Source organism: Musa acuminata, chromosome BXJ3-3 (genome assembly GCF_036884655.1).
Source record: "Musa acuminata AAA Group cultivar baxijiao chromosome BXJ3-3, Cavendish_Baxijiao_AAA, whole genome shotgun sequence".
Taxonomy (NCBI): Eukaryota; Viridiplantae; Streptophyta; class Magnoliopsida; order Zingiberales; family Musaceae; genus Musa; species Musa acuminata.
In genome coordinates this window covers 24,441,854-24,460,319 of record NC_088351.1, presented here as the reverse complement: position 1 = coordinate 24,460,319, position 18,466 = coordinate 24,441,854, and the positions used below count along the sequence as shown (strand labels likewise).

Below are 18,466 nucleotides of genomic sequence, written 5' to 3'. Positions count from 1 at the left end.
GTATACAAGCTTATTCCTAGACCTAGTGACCATTTAGTCATTAGTACTAAATGAGTCTTTAGAAGCAAGCTAGACGAATACGATATCGTGGTTAGAAACAAGGCTAGACTAGTAGCCAAAGTTTTCAACCAAGAAGAAGGTATCGACTACGAAGAAACATTCGCTCCTGTGGCAAGGTTAGAAGCCATTAGGATACTCCTTGCCTATGCTAGTAGTAATGATTTTAAACTATTTCAAATGGATGTCAAAAGTGCCTTCTTAAATGGTTTTATTTTCGAAAAAGTATATATCGAACAACCTCCCAGATTTGAAAATTCTCTTCTTCCTAATCATGTATTAAAATTGACTAATGCTATCTATGACTTCAAACAAGCTCCTAGAGCTGGTATGAAAAGCCTAGTTCCTTTCTTATTTTAAATAATTTTACCAAAGGTAAAGTTGATATAACATTGTTTATCAAACACTTTGAAAATAATTTTCTTATTGTGTAAATTTATGTTGACGATATTATTTTTTGTTCTTCGAATGAATCACTATGTGAATCATTTGCCAAGTGTATGAGTTATGAATTTGAAATGAGCCTAATGGGTGAATTAACCTTCTTTTTAGGATTATAAATTAAACAACTTAGTGATGGTATATTTTTTAATCAATCTAAATATACATTAGAATTGTTAAAACGATTTAATATGGATGGTTTAAAAGTGATAAACACTCCTATGAGTAGTTCCACTAAGTTAGATATGGATGAAAATGGTGAAAACTTTGATAAAAAAACGTATAGGGGAATAATAGGCAATCTACTTTACCTCACCGCGACTAGACCGGATATCATGTTTAGTGTAGGACTTTGCGCTAGGTTTCAATCTAATCCTAAATTATCTCATCTTAAAAGTGTTAAAAGAATTTTTAGATATCTTAAAGGAACTCTCAATTTAGGATTGTGGTATCCGAAATTCGATAAATTCGATTTAATAGCTTATGTAGATGCCGATTTTGGCGGATGCAGGATAAATAGAAAAAGCATATCCAGAACATGCCAATTTTTAGGACATGCACTTGTTTCTTGGACTTCCAAGAAACAAAATTTGGTTGCACTATCTACGGCAGAAGCCGAATACATAGTTGCAAGTGCATGTAGCACACAAGTTGTTTCGATGAAGAATACATTGGAAGACTATGGAATTTACTTGAAGAGTCATTTTTCTTACCAAAAATCCATAAAATGTGATAATACAAGTATCATTTGTCTTACCAAAAATCCAATTCAACACTCTGGAACTAAGCATATTGATATTAGGCATCATTCTATACGTGATCATGTCCTTAACAATAATGTCATTCTAGAGTTTATTGATACAAAGCATCAATTAGCATATATTTTTATAAAAGTCTTAAATGAAGATCAATTTGACTTTATTAGAAGGGAACTAGGCATGTTAAATTGTCCTTGTGAATAAACTTGAGTGTATGTATTTTCTGAAAATTTTCATCCTCTTTCTAGTTTTCATGGATTTGACTTCTTTATTTTTCGATTCCAAATGACATCTTAAAGAGCAATCCAAGACCCTATTCTATCTTGAATCAAACACCTCTGAAAACAAAAAAAAAAAGGAGGGAAAGAAAAATAATTTTTTGGCATGCCAGCGGTGGCACCACTAGAACTGGCGGTAGAGCCGCTTGGGCGCTCGATCCCCAGGCGGTGGCACTGCTTGGATTGGCAGTGGCACCGCCCAAGAATCCTCATATAAGTACATGAGTTAGGATCGACGGTGGAACCGCCCCCAACCCATGAGAACCCCCCCTAGAACCCTCTAAACCTCTCTTACCCTCATTCTAACCTCTAGGAGCCTAAGAGAGGGATTCTTGTTGGATCAAACTCTCTACCTCCCAAGGAAATCTCTATAAGGTAAAATCTGAAATCTTCCTTTCTTCCTCTCATTATTTGGCCTACTCTTTATAGTTTTTTCTTAATCTATCATCTTGATTAGATATGGCTCCTAAGAGATCATTAAGAACAAAAGGGAAGAGGGTGGAAGGAGATTCCTATGACCAAAACCTTTTTAAATCTAATGAAGTAGCTCTTAGGTTTTCTAATTTTGAAACAAGAACAATTGATAGGGGTAAACATGTTGATTTAGATGAACTTAGAAACATAGAACCCATTAGATGGTTTACACATTTAGATGCTTTACCTATCCTACAAATCAATGAACCAATTTTATCCTAGGTTAGTTAGGTTATTTTACTCAATTGATAAGGGTAAACATGTTGATCTAGATCAACTTGGAAACCTAGAACCCATTAGATGGTTTGCATATTTAGATGTCTTACCTATCCTACAAATCAATGAACCAATTTATCCTAGGTTAGTTAGGTTATTTTACTCAAACTTATATGTGGATAATGATAGCTTAACTAGCTACCTATTAGGAATACAAATTCAAATCTTTGATAGCACTATATGTAAATTAATTGGAATTACCGAAAAGGACAGGGGCTATTATTTTAGAAATAAATGAGATATTAATACAATAGGAGCAACCTTCTCCGAAGCCTTAGAAACTATTTTTGCAAATCCAAACCTAGGCATGATTCCCAAAAGTTATGAGCACTTATTGCCCTTTAACTCTAAATTTCTTCATCACAACATGACTAGCATACTACTTCCCAAACAATTTCATCATGTTGAAATTAGTCAAATAGAGCTAAGCACTATGTATTGGATAATGACCGACCAACATAATTATTTTGGATACTTAATCCGGTAACATATGCAGGACATAATAGCTAAAGACACAATATTACTATATGGGGGGTTAGTCACTCAATTAATACTTGCACATAATATTTATGTCTCACCCGATGAAGAAATAATTCAAGTTGATCGATTTACCACTATCAATAGAAACTTGCTCAAAAGACTTAGGTGCACTTTTAGCAATGGTATTTGGGTTAGGAAACCTAGAAGGACTAATCCAGTTCCCCCACCAGTAGAACACCCCGAAACACCAATTTTTAGGAGAAATGAATCTTCTCCTCCAAGTCTCTTTGGTGCAGCACCTTCAGAATCAGCTCCTGCTTTATCTTCTGAAGATTTCATTATGGTAGAATTACATCAGATCAAATCACAACAAGAGCAACTCAAATCAGAGCAAGAGCAAATTCAATTACAGCAAGCTAAAATTTCGAGGGAACTACGACAAATGAATCAAAAGATAGATGTCATGTATAAGAACTATAGATTTCCTCCTAAGGATTAATCGATATGTCATCTTATTCTGCTACCTTGACATGCGATCCTTGTATGGTTAATCTTAATACAAAGTTAAAGCTTTGTCATTTTGCCATCTCCTTTTTATATGAATGCTGAATTTTTCTAATGAGATAAATTTTGTATGATCGATCTTTATGCTGAACTTTTTTTCTAATGATTTTATGATCACAAATTGTACGCTTAAAGTCTCATCTCTTTTTTTGTTGATGATAAAGGGGAGAAGAATGAGCAAAAGATTGATGACTTATGCCAATGTGATAGCATGACTTATATGAATTGCAAAAGTTAATATATTGTGATAGCATGACTTATATGAATTGCAAAAGCTAATATGTTGTACAAATATTTTATATGCATCGATAGCATGACTTATATGAATTGCAAAAGCTTGTGTATTGCAAATGTCTTATATGCATCGATAGCATGACTTATATGAATTGCAAAAGCTTATGTAATGCAAATATCTTATATGCATCGCAAATGTGATAGCATGACTTATATGAATTACAAAAGCTAATATGTTATGATAGCATGACTTATATGAATTACAAAAGCTAATATGTTGTACAAATGTCTTATATGCATCGATAGCATGACTTATATGAATTGCAAAATCTTGTGTAATGCAAATGTCTTATATGCATCGATAGCATGACTTATATGAATTGCAAAAGCTTATGTAATACAAATGTCTTATATGCATCGAAAATGTGATAGCATGACTTATATGAATTGCAAAAGCTAATATGTTGTGTAATGCAAATGTCTTATATGCATTACAAAAATGTCTGATATGCATCGCAAGACTTTTTGAGAATATTACAATATGAAAGTTTTCAGATTGGTTGTCATTTCATCTCATGATCATATGAAATCATGCCTTTCATTTATATCATGATATTTATGTTGAAAGTTCATATCTCTTGTCGAAATTATAATTGGCTTTTATCATTCGACTTGAAAATAATTTTCATAGCTTGAAATTATGAGAAATACGAAGTTTCGTATTTGCTCATGCTTATAGAAAATAACGATAAGTTCAACGAATAGAACTTATTGGTTTAGGCTTGAATTTAAAGAGATTGAATTCAAGAGTTTTTATCTTCTCATTATATGGTATGTAGATAAGGGGAGTTATGTTTAACTCCATCATCAATTGATTGTCATCATCAAAAAGGGGGAGATTATTGAATCTCGGATTTTGATGATGAAATCAATTGATAGGTTAATTGATCTAATCCATATTATTGAGTTAAGTACGCAGGATTAACTACGATAGCTTAAAGATATAAAGCAAGTCTACTGGAGTCAAGTTTGATGGGTGTTCGAGAGTCCGCCAAGAGTCTGAAGATTCGTCGGAAATGCTGCCGGAATCAACCGAGAAGAAATTGGGGACTTACCGAAGTTTTCTGAAGTCCACCGAAGAGATCGTCGGAGGTTCACAGAGATCACCGAGAAGGTTCACCTACTTCCCAAAGACTCGCTGAACTTGTCACAGGACCGGGAGCCTGCTAGGAGTCCACCAGAAAAAATCCGAGGGTGTATCGGAAGTCCGTCGGAAGTTCGCCGAAAAGCTCGCCGGAAGGAAACTCGACATTGCCGGTTAAAAACTTACTTAGGTCTATGTCTTAATTTCATTATTTACATATAATTAGGGTTAGGATTAATGATTAATCCTATAACCTGGTTATGGGCCAATTGGGCCCTAATATAGACTGGTTTGAGCCAAATTAGGAGCCCAACCAGTGACCCATAAGGTCGGGCGGTGGCACTGCCCAGAACCCGAAAGGTCAGGCGATGGTACCGTCGGACTAGGCGGTGGCACCACCCAGAACCCGAGAGTTCCAGCGATGGCACCGCCAGTACACTGTTAGTGTCAGACACTGATAGGCAGTGGCATCGCCACTGATAGGCAATGGCACCGCCAGCACCGAGAAACCCAAAAGCAATTCAAATTTGGAGCCCAAATTTGAATCCTCTTGGAGCCTATAAATACCTCTTAATTCTCAGTAGAGAACACAACCTTTGAGAAGTTAGAGATTAAGATAAAGCCTTAGCAAAGTATTTAGCAAGTCTTATTTTCAATGGCTTAAGTGTTCACCTCCCTCTTTCTCTTTGAAAATCTGTAAGAGTGTGAACCACTTGTAAAATGTTGTAAGAGGGGTATTTGTCATTCCCATTTAAATTGATTTGCTAGTGGAAATTGGGAGCCTCATCGAAGAAGGCTTCGCAAGTGGATATAGGTCATTTGACCGAACCACTTTAAATTGGTGTGTTCCTTGAATGTGTGAGTGTTTACCTTTCTGAAACCGTTATTTACATAGCAGCAAGCTTTTGGTTTTCATCTCCTTACTTTACTCAAGCTACTTTTACTAAGTCATTCTTTATCGAATCAAAATCTCTACTCATTTATGAAATCATTTTCAAACTTACAAGTTTTAATCTGCTGTACTAATTCACCCCCCCCCCCTCTTAGTGCCGCTCCGATCCTAACACCATTTCTCTTGGGTGTTAAACCAAATAAGAAATACGAGGCTCTGATACCAATTGTTAAGATCAAGAGCGGCACTAAGAGGGGGGGTGAATTAGTGCAACGGTAAAAATTACATCGGTTCAAAACTTTATTGCGATTAAATCTATTTTCGATGAAAAATCATTTCATATAGGTATTAACTTTAAAAGCGTACGAAAGAATATAGTGGATGTAAAGCAATTAAAGTAGTTTGAAGTAAAGTAAATTGTATAAGAGAAATGCAAACCATAATTTTATAGTGGTTCGATCATCGTGACCTACATCCACTTTGATGATTCCTCTTCCATCGAGACCACCGACATCTACTATCAGTCTTTTTTCAATGGGCGAAGACCAACTACCCTTTTACACCCCTCTTTTCCTTTTCATAAGTTTAGGAGATAATATTTTACAACCCTCTTTTACAAGATATCCCTCTCGCACCTCCCTTAGAACTCTCTCTAAGCTTTGGGAGGAGAGAACTCAACTTTCTACTATTTACAACTTTAGAATTATAGGGTTTTGCTCAATATTTCTTACTTACCCATGCAGGAATAGCTAAGATATTTATAGGCTCCAAATGGATTCAAATTTGGAGCCTAAAATTCAAACCCCCGAAATTTTAAGGTACGGGCGGTACCATCGCCTACAGCCTGACACTAGATGGTATCACCACCCAGACTAGTGGTACCACCACCCAGACAATCTCAGAGACTAAGTCTAGGTGGTACCACCGCCTGACATAGTCTCAGAGACTATGCCATGATAGTTTCATCTATTTGGTTACTGTTTGGGCCTTTCTCTTGGCCTAATACTACCCAAACTTGGCCCAACTGTCTCTAATTGGGTTAGCCTAATTCTAATTCCTATTATATGCTAACTATGAATTTTAAGATGTTTACTAAGCTAAACAAAATTCGTAAGTCAAGGTTTCTTCCGACGAACTTCCGACGATCTCTAAGCAATGTTCCAGTAGACTCCCGGCAAGCTCCTGGACTTCATGATGATCTTCTTGGCGAGTTCTGACGAGCTTTTTTGGCAAGCTCTGGGACTTCTCAGTCAATTCCAACAGAACTTCTGATGAACGTCCGGACTTCCGATGAACTCTCGAACTTCCAACGAAATCGCGTTCTTGACTTCAGGACTTCATTTTGCTTTATGCCTTGCTATCGTAGTTAATCTTGCACATATAAAAACATACTTTGATCTAGATAATTATTACTAAGCATGAATCATGTTGTCCGACATATCATTGGTCCATCGATGCTTCGTCCGATTCTTCGACTCATTGTCCTCTCTTGCGGCCTATTACCCAATCGGCCAGTTGACCTCTGCAACTCCAATATCTTTGGCGTAATTTCCGCTTTTCTTAACCCGATGCCCGAATCCATAGCCCGAAGCCTTCTATTGATACATCATCCGATCCTTCGGCTAGACATCTAATATTCTGATATGTTCCATCGGCCCAACATGATTCTTCCTGCTTTAATTGTCTCATCCTGATCGAAGCATCCTACATCACTCAAAACATAGATCAATTTATAAACACTTATTAATTCACTTCATCATCAAAATTCGAGATTCAACAAAATCTACTAACTCGATTATAATATTCCATGGTTCAAAAAGATTATCTTCTTCGCTAAGGAGATCTTATAAATACATATTACCACCCTTGTGGCTTTGATATCATGTGAAGAGAGGGAGAATCACATAGTGTAACCCTTTCTTAAATAGTAGTAACAAGTTATTATTAATCCAAGATCAATCCAAATAGAAGAAGAATAAAACAAAGCGGAAAAAAATGTTTTATTGAACTTCTCAAAAAGAAAATACTTATAGACTTAGACTTAGACTTAGAGTTAAATATTTGAGGCTTCAATTGATCTACATATAGATACAACCGATTTATATAGATATCACCTAACCTTTATAACTCTAACTAATTTTATTTGAAATCTTTTAAAATCTATTTTAAACTAAAAATTTCTTATCCTTAAAAGTATATCTAATCTCATTTAAAATATAAAATATTAATGTATAATCTTTCAAAATATATTTTAATTTCTTAACTAAAGTCTCATCTTCAATCCTTCTTTACTATCCCAAGAGTAGAAGGCAATGAGCGGTGATCAGTTTCACAGGGTAGCTGTTGTTTGTGTCTGCAGTGTCGTGCAGACTTTGTTGCCACGGATATATGTGTGCGGCAACATGGCAGGCTACTGCGTTATCTCTGACATACTTCGCTGGACACCTATCATGATGGTAGCTGAAGCACCAATCCACGTTTTATGGCTGGACCACCATCTGGATATCTCCATGGATGCATGCATGATTACCTTGTCATTTTTTCTTGACAATGTCAACCAATTGTTTTGAGTTTTCCTCTTCCTTTCATCCTTTCATGCGAGCATATATCTGCCTCAATGCAGATGGATCATGAAACCATCAAAGGAAAGATGAGCGAAAGAAAGACAAGAATGCTTGTGCTGGTTTACATCAGATGTTTACCGTCTAAAATATAGTAATATGATACCATGCCAAGAACAGAGTAGCTCACGATGACGGTGGCAGCTCACTGGTCCGCATCGATCAATGTAGCAAGGACAAAGACGTGCCACTAAAATCACAATCTGTAATGGGGATCGAAAGCGATTGTCGCCCTGAAGTATTATTTTCATGAAGAAGATTTTTTCCGTATTAGGAATTTAAATAAGATTTTCCAGCATTGTTAAACACCTCGGCCAACAGTACCAGAGTTGTCTTGCCCCAAAATGCAATCTGGATTGGGTGGAACAACGCAAGAAAGGAAAGCAAAACAATGCTCACAGTTCATAGCATTTTGCTGTTAATCCTCTGCCATGGTGCATGTTTGGAGTTTCTTACAATTTCCCACAAGACAACAAAAGCAAACAGAGTCCAACTAGGAATTATTCGTAAGATCCTCAAGAAGGATCTCTCCAAACTTTTGAAACAAGGATTTGATCATCCCCCAGAACTAAGAAGCTCATCCAAGCTTTGAGGAAACACTGGTTGGGAACTGAGGAAGCAGTTGTTTACATTGTCGAACTCCTCAGAGAAAAGGTCTACAAAGGGAAGATCGGGATTGAACGGAAAAGTCAACTTGCCAAAGCAATCCTCAGAAAGGAAAAGAAGAAGAAGAAAACAGAACCAAGCGTATCTATCACTCTTCCCCTTCTGAAAACATGATCAAGTAGTTCAACCATGCAAAAAAGTTTGCGATGAGAAGACCAAAAGAACCTGAAGATAAACACTCGTGCAACGAAAAACATGATGCAAACGGTGATCTTTGGAGTGCTGGGGGATAACAGGCCTGGTGTTTGAGAACAAGATCCAGTAGTTGGGAACTGAAGTCTAGCTAATCTTTTATTATTTTCCACAGAGAATTTGATGCGGTTCCTCACATGAATTCTCTGAAAGCAGAGTTGAGCTTCTTCACTATGTCTTTGGCAGTCATCGAGAACTCCTCTTCGGTCTGCAAAAGAAGACAACACAACACAGGAAGGTCATCAAGTGCTCAAACTGGACCGACGGATTAACTTCATGCTGAGTCTTGCCTGAGTCATCACAGTGATGTCGAGAGAAGAGCCAGCGAAGGGCATGACGCTCGTGTTCATTACAGAAAGATGGAGCTTCTCGATCTCGCACAGTGCTTTCACCAGTACTCCTTTCCGGTTCTCGCAATGAATCCTGATGAGGATGGTCTTCTCGCACACTCTGGCCTCGATCTCTGGGAGGGACTCGCCGCTTTGGCGTTCGTTGAAGTTCTCAGTACAGGAGGAGCTATCATCATCAGCACACAGCTGATATTTCTTGACGAGTACCGCTGACTCAACATTCCTCTTTGCAACTTGGTCTTCAAGGGCCTTGACATTCTCTTGAAGCTGCTTCAGGTACTTGATAGCATCGCTAAGAACAGACGCCTTGTCCATCTTCCCAGGAGCAGAAGACATGAAGAGAGATTTTGTCAGCTTTGTTGCGGCACATTAAAAGTAAAGGATGCATCGATCGAGAATGTACCTTCTTTAGGCCGGGAACTACGGCGGATAGCTCTATGAATCGTTGGCTTAGCTTCTCTCTACGCTTCCTCTCAGCCATTATGTGTTCCTGGTTATGAGAGGCTGACCTGACCCCCGTGTTCCCGCTCTTCGTTCCATCGCCGAACATGGTGTCGTAGTTCCTCTTTGAGCCTTTAGGAATCGACCCATCCGTCTCTTCTTTCGTCTTCCCCGTCGCAGCATGACTGCCATACTGACAGATGGGCGACTCCGGGTTGCCAAATGACAGAATTCTCGGACAGGACGCTTCAGGAGCCGAGTTCTGCTCGGTCGCGCAGGATTTCCAGCTGCTAGTCTTGATGAGTTTATTGGGTCGAACAGTGCTCGCTTGCGGGTGGGAGGAAGGGTATGAGGTGTAGCTCTCGGAGGAAGGAGACTGATCTAGATCTCGCCCAAGGGCCACTGGTGTACTGTAGTGATCCAAAGCAGTCAAGTCCCACTGATTGAAGAAACTGTGATCCATTCCCTGTCGATGGTACAAGAAAGGAGCTTAAGCGCATTCTTTTGGTACTCTGGTACTCTAGCTAAAGGACTTCACCTGGGGTTCCTTACCATGTCAGAGTAGCCTGGAGATGGTAATGCTTCCATGTTGCCAGATTCTTGCTCTGAGAGAGGAACCGATGGAACCTGAATCAAGGTAGACCTCTACAGGATCAAATTAACACCATCAAGTTACTCTACAGAACATGATCTTTTCAAGAGCCAAGAGAAGGAACTCTATCTTGATAAGCTACTAGACATCAAAGAAAACAAAGAACCAGCAGAAAGGAGGAAGCTAAAGACTGCTCCGACAGTGTTGAGATGGAGGAGGAAAGCCAACCTGCAGGAGCAAGTTTGAACCCTTCAGTTCTCTAGATATGAAAGAGCAATCTTCTCCTCCTTGTATCTATATTTGTGCTAAGCTTCTTGGGTACCCTGAGCGTTCATACTTCGTCTACCACTGTTCTTATGGAGGCTTTTGGGCCCTTTTATAAGACTTGGAGACCTGCATCTTTCCTTCTAAATCTATAATATTTATATGTTTTTAGCAGGCAGCTACAGTGTCAACAAAATTATTTCTTCTTTAGGGGGGAGAATAGCTACGTGTTATAACATATTTTACCAATCGAATCAACTTTGCGACCAATGAGTCGGAAGATGATATGACAGGCAGCCCCATGGCTGCAAAGTTACAGAAGTCTCTGGCTCCCAAGCTATCGTCTTCTCCATGACCACTCATCAATGGATGCGATTTGCATCTATCTGGTAAGTCATCCGCTACAGCTAATAAAGACACAAAACAGGAGCCCTCCCTGCCATCCACCACCTCCGGTTGCCTGCTGTATCACCAACATGATGATATATTGCCATAAATAGCTCCTGGTTGTAGCTGAACTCATGGCAAACAAATGATTGGTGCTTGTGTAGATTTACTAAGGAAAAGAAAAAAGAGAAGAGAACACATAAATCAAGTTGACTCGTCAACTTCACTGCGATTTCGTTTCCCTTACACAGGAAGGCGTTTAGATCAGGAAAGGAGAGGAAGAGGCATAAGAAGAAATCGAGTGCGACAAAGACGACCAGTTTCACGTGGACCTATGCATTAAACAATACCTTTAGTCCACGAGGGTTAATGGGCTATCATCAGAGGGATTGCATACGTGTATGTGTCCCATAGTTCACACTCTGATCCAAAATAAGTCACCATCACAAATAAATGACAAGAAAGATCAGCACAAGTGCAGTGAATTGGAGCTGCAGAGCAGAACAGTGAAGAGAAGGAGATCCATTTGTTTTCCTAGTTCCTGTTCAGGATTACATATAGTCAAATCCATCAGAATCCCAAAGTTTTTATGTCCCAACTCAGCCTGCAACAAAGCTGGAGCTGCCATCTTTATGCATCTCGGCGTTTTGGGATGCCTCGCAGTCACGTATTATATAGCCAATTATTGCTTCTCACTTAGGCATCACAAACCCTATCTAATAAACTACTTCATGAAGCAATAGACTGCTGAGGTGAAGATATAAATATATACTGCAACTTGCTGCGATCTTTGTTATGTATAACTATCTCCTGCTGATCCTTTTTGAAGTTTTATCAATGCATCTCTGGCGTTCGATCCTTGCATCGGAGACAGCCCAGCTCAACCATTCCCTGCATCTCACCATATCTGATATTATAATATGAGGAACCAACGTTGCCAACACTTGGAATCCGACTCAAGACAGTGACTTATCCTCACGTGACAAGAAGCTTTAGCATCATCTGCTTCGGAATCCAAAGAGATGGGAGGTTGCTCATTCAACATAGGGAAGCCCATACGAAGCTGACAGCAGCAATGATGTTAGACAGGGATCCAGTGGGATTCTCTCGAGGCCGGAGTTACTATTTAAAGATACCCGAGATCTTTCCAACAGTAGTCCTATGCCTCAAGAACAGAGCATCTTTTCTTCTCTGATGTTAATCCTTTTGAGTAAACAAGGCTGAGTTCAGAGCTTGCCGGGGACTGTGAAGCGAACCAGCGATCGTAACGAATCTATCGGTCGTCCGTCGGATCGTCGGGAGACCAAAGTTGGCAGCAGTGCTGCAACTCATGGCATTCGGGTGGGTGAACTCGAAGATGCTTCGTGACGACTCCGGCACTCGGTTAAGATTAAATCCAAGCATGTGAGATCTCGAGATCGATGAGGCAATATCTGCACAGGATTCCATAAGTTCACGTGGGTGGCTTCTGTGGACATTACACCAACGACTAATTGTCGACCAAATCTCGTCTCGCCACAGGGAGAGCTAATTGCATACGTGATGAAAACGTTGATCGATTCTGCCTCGTAAGAAAAGGTCATGGGATCAAAGGTTCAGAAGGCCACAGCCCAAACGCCAAGCGGGAAAGAAAAGTCAGACGTGGCGTTGACCGTGTCACAGCAAACACAAGAGAAGGAACTGCTGTATCTTAATGGTTCCATCGAGCAGGGCATTTCCAGTATTGGTTTGCAAGAGCTGGATGTTATCGTGTATAGGTTTGGTTGTTTGGCGATGGGGATGGGGATAGGTTTGGTTGTTTTCTCAGAAGTGGGCCACTGGATTACAGTTTGTGAGGGTGCTAATTCGCCGGCCTTTGCTGTAGGAAGCACTTGCAGGTTGGCAATGGTTGGGGGACGAGGTGGTCAAATAGGGTGTTGAGTTCATCGAAATATAGATTTTGTTCCTTTTCGATGACTGCAGTATTTTTTTGAGTTGGTCATTAAAGTTAGATCCTTTATTAAATGCTTCACAGTGTGTTACAGAAATAAACTCCTACGTGTTTTTGTCTTTATTGTTATCTTTTTTTTTTTTCATGGTTGGGGGGGATGGGGGATGGACAAGTCAGCATATGAAGATAAGAATCTCTCAATCTTTCTCTCTCTCTTGAGTTTAAAATCTCCAACAAGCAAAAAGAATCTTAATATAAAATATATATATAATTATAAATTAGGATTTAATTTTTTTCTTTCAATATCTCATATATCTATTTGATGAGAAAAATAAGATATTAGAAAATATTTTGAGATGCTTTTAGATTTCTCTCAAAGGTTTTTATCTATGTAAATTATTCGAGATTTATACAAGAGGATATACCAAAAGAGTTATGCTTGAGTGGAGATAAATTTTATAATTGATCTCATAATATATATTTTTTTTTTCAAAGATATAAGCAAAGAGTGTCGAACTACACAAATAAACCAGTAAAATTTATTTTGATTTGCGAGTTTGCTCTTTCTCCCAAACTTTGATATAATCACAGGTCGAGGACAATTAAATAACAAAAGGATTTAATAAATAAAAAACATATTTTATTAGTAGAATTTGTTTAGGTGACTCTATTACGACAAGTTTGTTCTTCGATCCTCCTCAACCATGTCACTTGATGCTTATAGGTGTGAGTAGATCTGATTTGATTCAAACTAGAATTGAACTAAAATTGAACCAATCAACGGCTCGATTTTGAATTAAACCACAATAGGGTGGTTTAGTTCCAGTTCCTACTATCTACAGCTGAAATCGATCATTCAAAGGTTTCGATTTGATTTCGGTTCAATTCCAAATCAATCAAAAAAAGAAGAAAAAAAATATTTTTTTAAAAATAAAATAGATAATTTCGATTCAAAACCCTCTGAAACCAATTCGGCTGATTCCAAATTCAAATGGTCGGAGCCACTGGTTCTGTTCTACTGGGGTCAGGGCTGGCTACGAGAGAATTGTAGCAAGCTTTATGATGGAGACATGCCTTGGGTTATAGGCCCTTAAAGCGATCTCCAAAGCGGTCGCTACTTCTCTCGCAAATAGGTTCCTGTTCCTCCTGAAAACCTATGCTGGCTTTCAATCTACTGCCTTCCATGCCTAGTACGTACGGCATGCGAGTCTGAAATCTCCCTCCCCTGTAAAAACCACTACTACTTTTACCCTGCATGCAAACACCTAATAGTAGCTTCCCTTGAATTCCAGTCACAGCAAACTGAGGTGTGGTTCCCACAGAGGTAGAGCGGGCAGTGGGTGCCGTGCCAAGTCAAGTCGTAGGTTGGTCCTTCGACTGAAGCCAGCTGCATACCGGTCACCAGATTCTTCTGTGCTCACCGTGCGGATCAACCCAGGGTTCTCCAGTACTTGTCGAGATCACCGGAGTTCTGCGAAGGGTCCTTCCAACCTAAACCCCTTCGTGCAAGATAGGCCTAAGATTTGACAAGCTAAAGCCAGATGCATCGAGTCCTAACTAGCGGACCAAAGTACAACTGTGCTTCATCTCTTTCGCCGCTGATATGCGTCCCTTCACCTCCGTCGCCGTGTAGCGCAACGAGGACAAACAAAGTGCTTGCGTGCGAGCGAGAGAATGAGATCGATCATGTGTCAACCTGTGCTCGCCATCGCGTTGTTGTTGTGGGGACTCGGGAGGCCTTGCTGCTCTGCTCAGGCCCTTGAGCTGACGCCTCATGATGTTGCGGCCATGGATACAAACGAACCGGCGAGCAGTGCATGTCCTTTTGTGTTTCCTACCTTCCAACTGCTTCCTCGGCACTATGCACCATTTACCACCACCATTATGTTACGGGTGCCCAGCGTTTGTGCTCTCTAACTTTTACCCTCCCCCATTCTTCTGATCGTTTCTCACTGTTCATTTGGTGTGGTGGTACTTCAGACTCATCTTCCTGTTTCACACCTCTGACATTTTTGGTGGCACTTGAGAACATGTCAGTGATTGCTAGTTAAGATTATTTTGCATACTTCTCCTTTTAATCTTCCCTGTGTCTGATCATGAAAAGTACAAATGTGTCACTTTAGCCTGATGAATTGAAAAGGACATGGTGGTGTACCGTAGCGCAACACTAATGCAAGAACATGGAGGGTTATTGAGACAGAACACAGCGAGCGCTTGGCGTTTGCGATGCGTGAGTCATAGGACCCTTGGAGAGCTGAAGCGACTTCGAGAGAAATGGAACACGCAGACAAAGCTGGAGAGGGAACACAGGCAGGCAGGATCGGGAGAGGCCCCGCCGCAGCAGCAGCGGCGGGCGAGGCCCACCTTTCATTCTAGGAGGACCGGGGGAGGCCCCGCAGCCGCAGCTGCGAGCGAGGCCCACCTATCATTCTAGCAAAATCCAAGAGACAGAGATGGATGGCAGGGTGCTCGAGATTCCAACAAAACTCGGATAACAGAGCACCAACCGAAGCGTTCTTTGCACTCTTTTGAGGAAGGAAACAGAGTAAAACTTCGGAGGCAACACAGTGCCTACAGGAAACGAGGAGGTGGCCATGCTAAACACCGAGAAAATTCCAGCGAGAGGGACAGATCATGGAGGCTAGAGTTGCTTGCAACTGTACGATGAGTCTCAGCTCGACCGAGTTCAACTACGGTTGCAGAGGATTTGCTACGCCCGCCCGGGCGTAAGCATGATGAAGGAAGAAGCGAGTCAAAGCAGTAGACCCTGAGCGGCCTGCCATTCTCGGTAGGGAGGACGTACGTGAACTGGTGCCGGAACCTACCACATCACGGTCCTTTCTACTGATACGAGCCAAATGGAGAGTTGGGAAGGGAAGTATGCCCCGAGCCCACCTCGGGAATAAACAATCGACACGTGTGGTGTATCTGTGTACTCTCCCACTATATAAAGGGGATGTGTATCTCCCAAGGAGGTGTGGACTCCCCCGTGCTCCCTCCCAATTAGCAGGCGGCAGCAGCGGCAGAGCACGCGAAGGAACCAAAGAGCCACTGCCCGCTGCAGCACTCACGAACTGGAGAAGTCTCTTTGTGCCGTGCGAAGCTTAGTGGAGAGACAACGAGAAGCCAAAACAAGGAAGCAGCAGAACCATGTGCAACACCACACCCTCCTCTCCTCCCTCTTGCCCCTTCGATACGAACTCTCATCTCTTAAGTACCCACAAGCTCCGTATGGAGGATCTCCCTCTCGAACCCCTTGACCAAGACCTCCACAGATGCCCCGGTCTTGCAGAGGTAAACGCACTGCTACTCCCTCTGCCACACCAATGCATGCACACACTTGGTGCTTTCGCTAGCCGATATATAGAGATGCTGACGGTTGATATGCTTTGCTCGCATGAATTGGATTCAGGCGGCAGAGGAAATGAGGGCCATAGGGAAGATCTCTATCCCCACGGCTCTAACTGGCCTCGTCCTCTACTCGCGCGCCATGATATCGATGCTTTTCCTTGGCGGCCTCGGCCAGCTCGAGCTGGCGGGCGGCTCCCTGTCGATCGGGTTTGCGAACATCACTGGCTACTCCGTCCTCTCCGGCCTCGCCATGGGCATGGAGCCCATTTGTGGCCAGGCCTTCGGCGCCAAGCAACGCAAGCTCCTCGGTCTCACTCTGCAACGGACCATTCTGCTCCTGCTTTCGGCGTCCATCCCAATCGCCTTCCTTTGGCTCAATATGAAGAGAATCCTCTTGTGGTGCGGGCAGGATGAGCGGATCTCCTCCACCGCCCACATCTTCATTACATTCGCGATTCCTGACCTCTTCTTCTTGTCAGTTCTCCACCCTCTTCGCATCTACCTGAGATCTCAAAACATCACCTTTCCGGTCACGTACTGCTCGCTCGTCTCCGTCGTCCTCCATGTGCCGTTGAACTATCTCCTCGTCGTGCATCTCAAAATGGGTATCGCGGGCGTGGCCCTGGCGATGGTCTGGACCAATTTGAACCTGTTCATATGCTTGCTTCTCTTCGTCCTGTGCTCTGGCGTGTGCAAGGACTCGTGGGTGAGGCCGAGCATGGACTGCCTCAGGGGTTGGTCGACGTTGCTCAAGCTCGCCGCACCGTCGTGCGTGTCCGTGTGCCTCGAGTGGTGGTGGTACGAGTTCATGGTACTGTTCAGTGGCCTGCTGGCCAACCCCAAGGCAGCAGTTGCTTCCATGGGGATACTTATCCAGACTACGTCCTTGGTGTACGTCTTCCCGTCGGCGTTGAGCCTGGGGGTGTCCACCCGGGTCGGCAACGAGTTGGGAGCTAACCGTCCGGCCAAGGCCCGGACCGCGGCCGTGGTATCCTTGGCGTGCGCCGTCCTGCTCGGGCTCGCAGCGATGGTCTTCACGACTTCGATGAGGCATCAATGGGGGAGGCTGTTCACAAACGACGCAGAGACTCTGAAGCTCACAGCATTGGCGCTGCCAATCGCCGGGCTGTGTGAGCTCGGGAATTGCCCACAGACCACTGGGTGCGGCGTGCTAAGGGGGAGCGCGAGGCCGACCACCGGGGCCAACATCAATCTGGGCTCCTTCTACTTGATCGGACTGCCTGTTGCCATACTGCTGAGCTTCGTCGGGAAAATGGGGCTCCCGGGGCTGTGGCTGGGGCTGCTGGCGGCGCAAGCGTCGTGCGCGGCCCTCATGGCATACGTGCTCGCCGGCACAGATTGGAGGATGGAGGTGGAGAGAGCCAGAGAACTGACAAGAGCTTCTAATTCTTCTCCTCCTCCTCCTCCTATCGCTCCCATCACTGCTGATACTAGTGGCATCAACAGTGTTCTATCACCTTCCACCAGTGAAGACAAAAAGAGGGCAGCTGCACTGGAAGGGATTTTGTGCATGAATGGCGATGTGAAGAGGGTGAGTAGTTCTGAAACAGATCATCTCATTTCCTATGTGTAATGAGTGCACAAATTCTTGTATCTTTGCCCTTAAAACCTTCTCTATTTCCTTCCTTCTTTTCCTATTCTAATCTGATGTATGGTTTGAGAATATACATGAATCTAATATGTCCATCTTGGTAACCCTGAGAGGGTCATTTCTTCCCAAGGATACGCAGTTCCCATCGGAGACCAGATGGGACTTCTCGAGTAGAGGTACATGCAGAATCCAGCACGCAAATGTCACCATCTTCAAGTGAAGTTGCACAAGTACTGCATGTGATTGCAGAAGTACTCTTCCTACTCGTGTTCTTTGATAACTCCCATGGCAGCTGACTCTTTAAGCATTCCCAAAGCTGTCCTCCTAATGATACACCGATAGTTCAACAAAATGGTAAAAGCTTAGAGCACCATCATGAGATGCCAGTGAAGTAAACAACCTTATCATCCCTGTACCTCCTCCACCAACTGGAACTCACCATTAAATCTTGGAACTTGTGGT

The 18,466-nt window shown here is 42.2% G+C and overlaps 2 protein-coding genes across 3 annotated transcripts; one reads left to right on the top strand and one right to left on the bottom strand.

The window, feature by feature from the left end:
- Positions 1 to 8,598: 8,598 nt before the first annotated feature.
- LOC103974078 (transcription factor bHLH18) lies at positions 8,599 to 10,827 on the bottom strand. 2 transcript variants are annotated; one of them, XM_009388827.3, is made up of 5 exons: positions 10,689 to 10,827; positions 10,421 to 10,495; positions 9,831 to 10,334; positions 9,368 to 9,742; positions 8,599 to 9,285 (listed from the first exon to the last, which is right to left on the bottom strand). In XM_009388827.3, the coding sequence occupies exons 2-5, from the start codon at positions 10,454 to 10,456 to the stop codon at positions 9,211 to 9,213; spliced, it is 990 nt and encodes a 329-aa protein (XP_009387102.2). In that variant the 5' UTR covers positions 10,457 to 10,495; positions 10,689 to 10,827; the 3' UTR covers positions 8,599 to 9,210. The 2 variants fall into 2 exon arrangements, with proteins under 2 accessions (XP_009387102.2, XP_009387103.2); XM_009388828.3 differs by having other exon boundaries at positions 10,421 to 10,513; positions 10,689 to 10,818.
- A 5,181-nt stretch (positions 10,828 to 16,008) lies between these two features.
- On the top strand, positions 16,009 to 18,108 carry LOC103974081 (protein DETOXIFICATION 48-like). The gene is made up of 2 exons (XM_009388829.3): positions 16,009 to 16,335; positions 16,454 to 18,108. Exons 1-2 carry the CDS (start codon positions 16,192 to 16,194, stop codon positions 17,984 to 17,986), a joined length of 1,677 nt encoding a protein of 558 aa, XP_009387104.3. The 5' UTR covers positions 16,009 to 16,191; the 3' UTR covers positions 17,987 to 18,108.
- Positions 18,109 to 18,466: the final 358 nt, after the last annotated feature.

Coding starts and splice junctions, on each gene's coding strand:
- LOC103974078 (XM_009388827.3), bottom strand. CDS start 10,456: ATGGAAGCATTACCATCTCCAGGCTACTCTGACATG. Junction 10,335..10,420: donor CTCCAGGCTACTCTGACATG/GTAAGGAACCCC, acceptor TACCATCGACAG/GGAATGGATCACAGTTTCTT. Junction 9,743..9,830: donor TAGTTCCCGGCCTAAAGAAG/GTACATTCTCGA, acceptor GCTCCTGGGAAG/ATGGACAAGGCGTCTGTTCT.
- LOC103974081 (XM_009388829.3), top strand. CDS start 16,192: ATGTGCAACACCACACCCTCCTCTCCTCCCTCTTGCCCCTTCGATACG. Junction 16,336..16,453: donor GATGCCCCGGTCTTGCAGAG/GTAAACGCACTG, acceptor AATTGGATTCAG/GCGGCAGAGGAAATGAGGGC.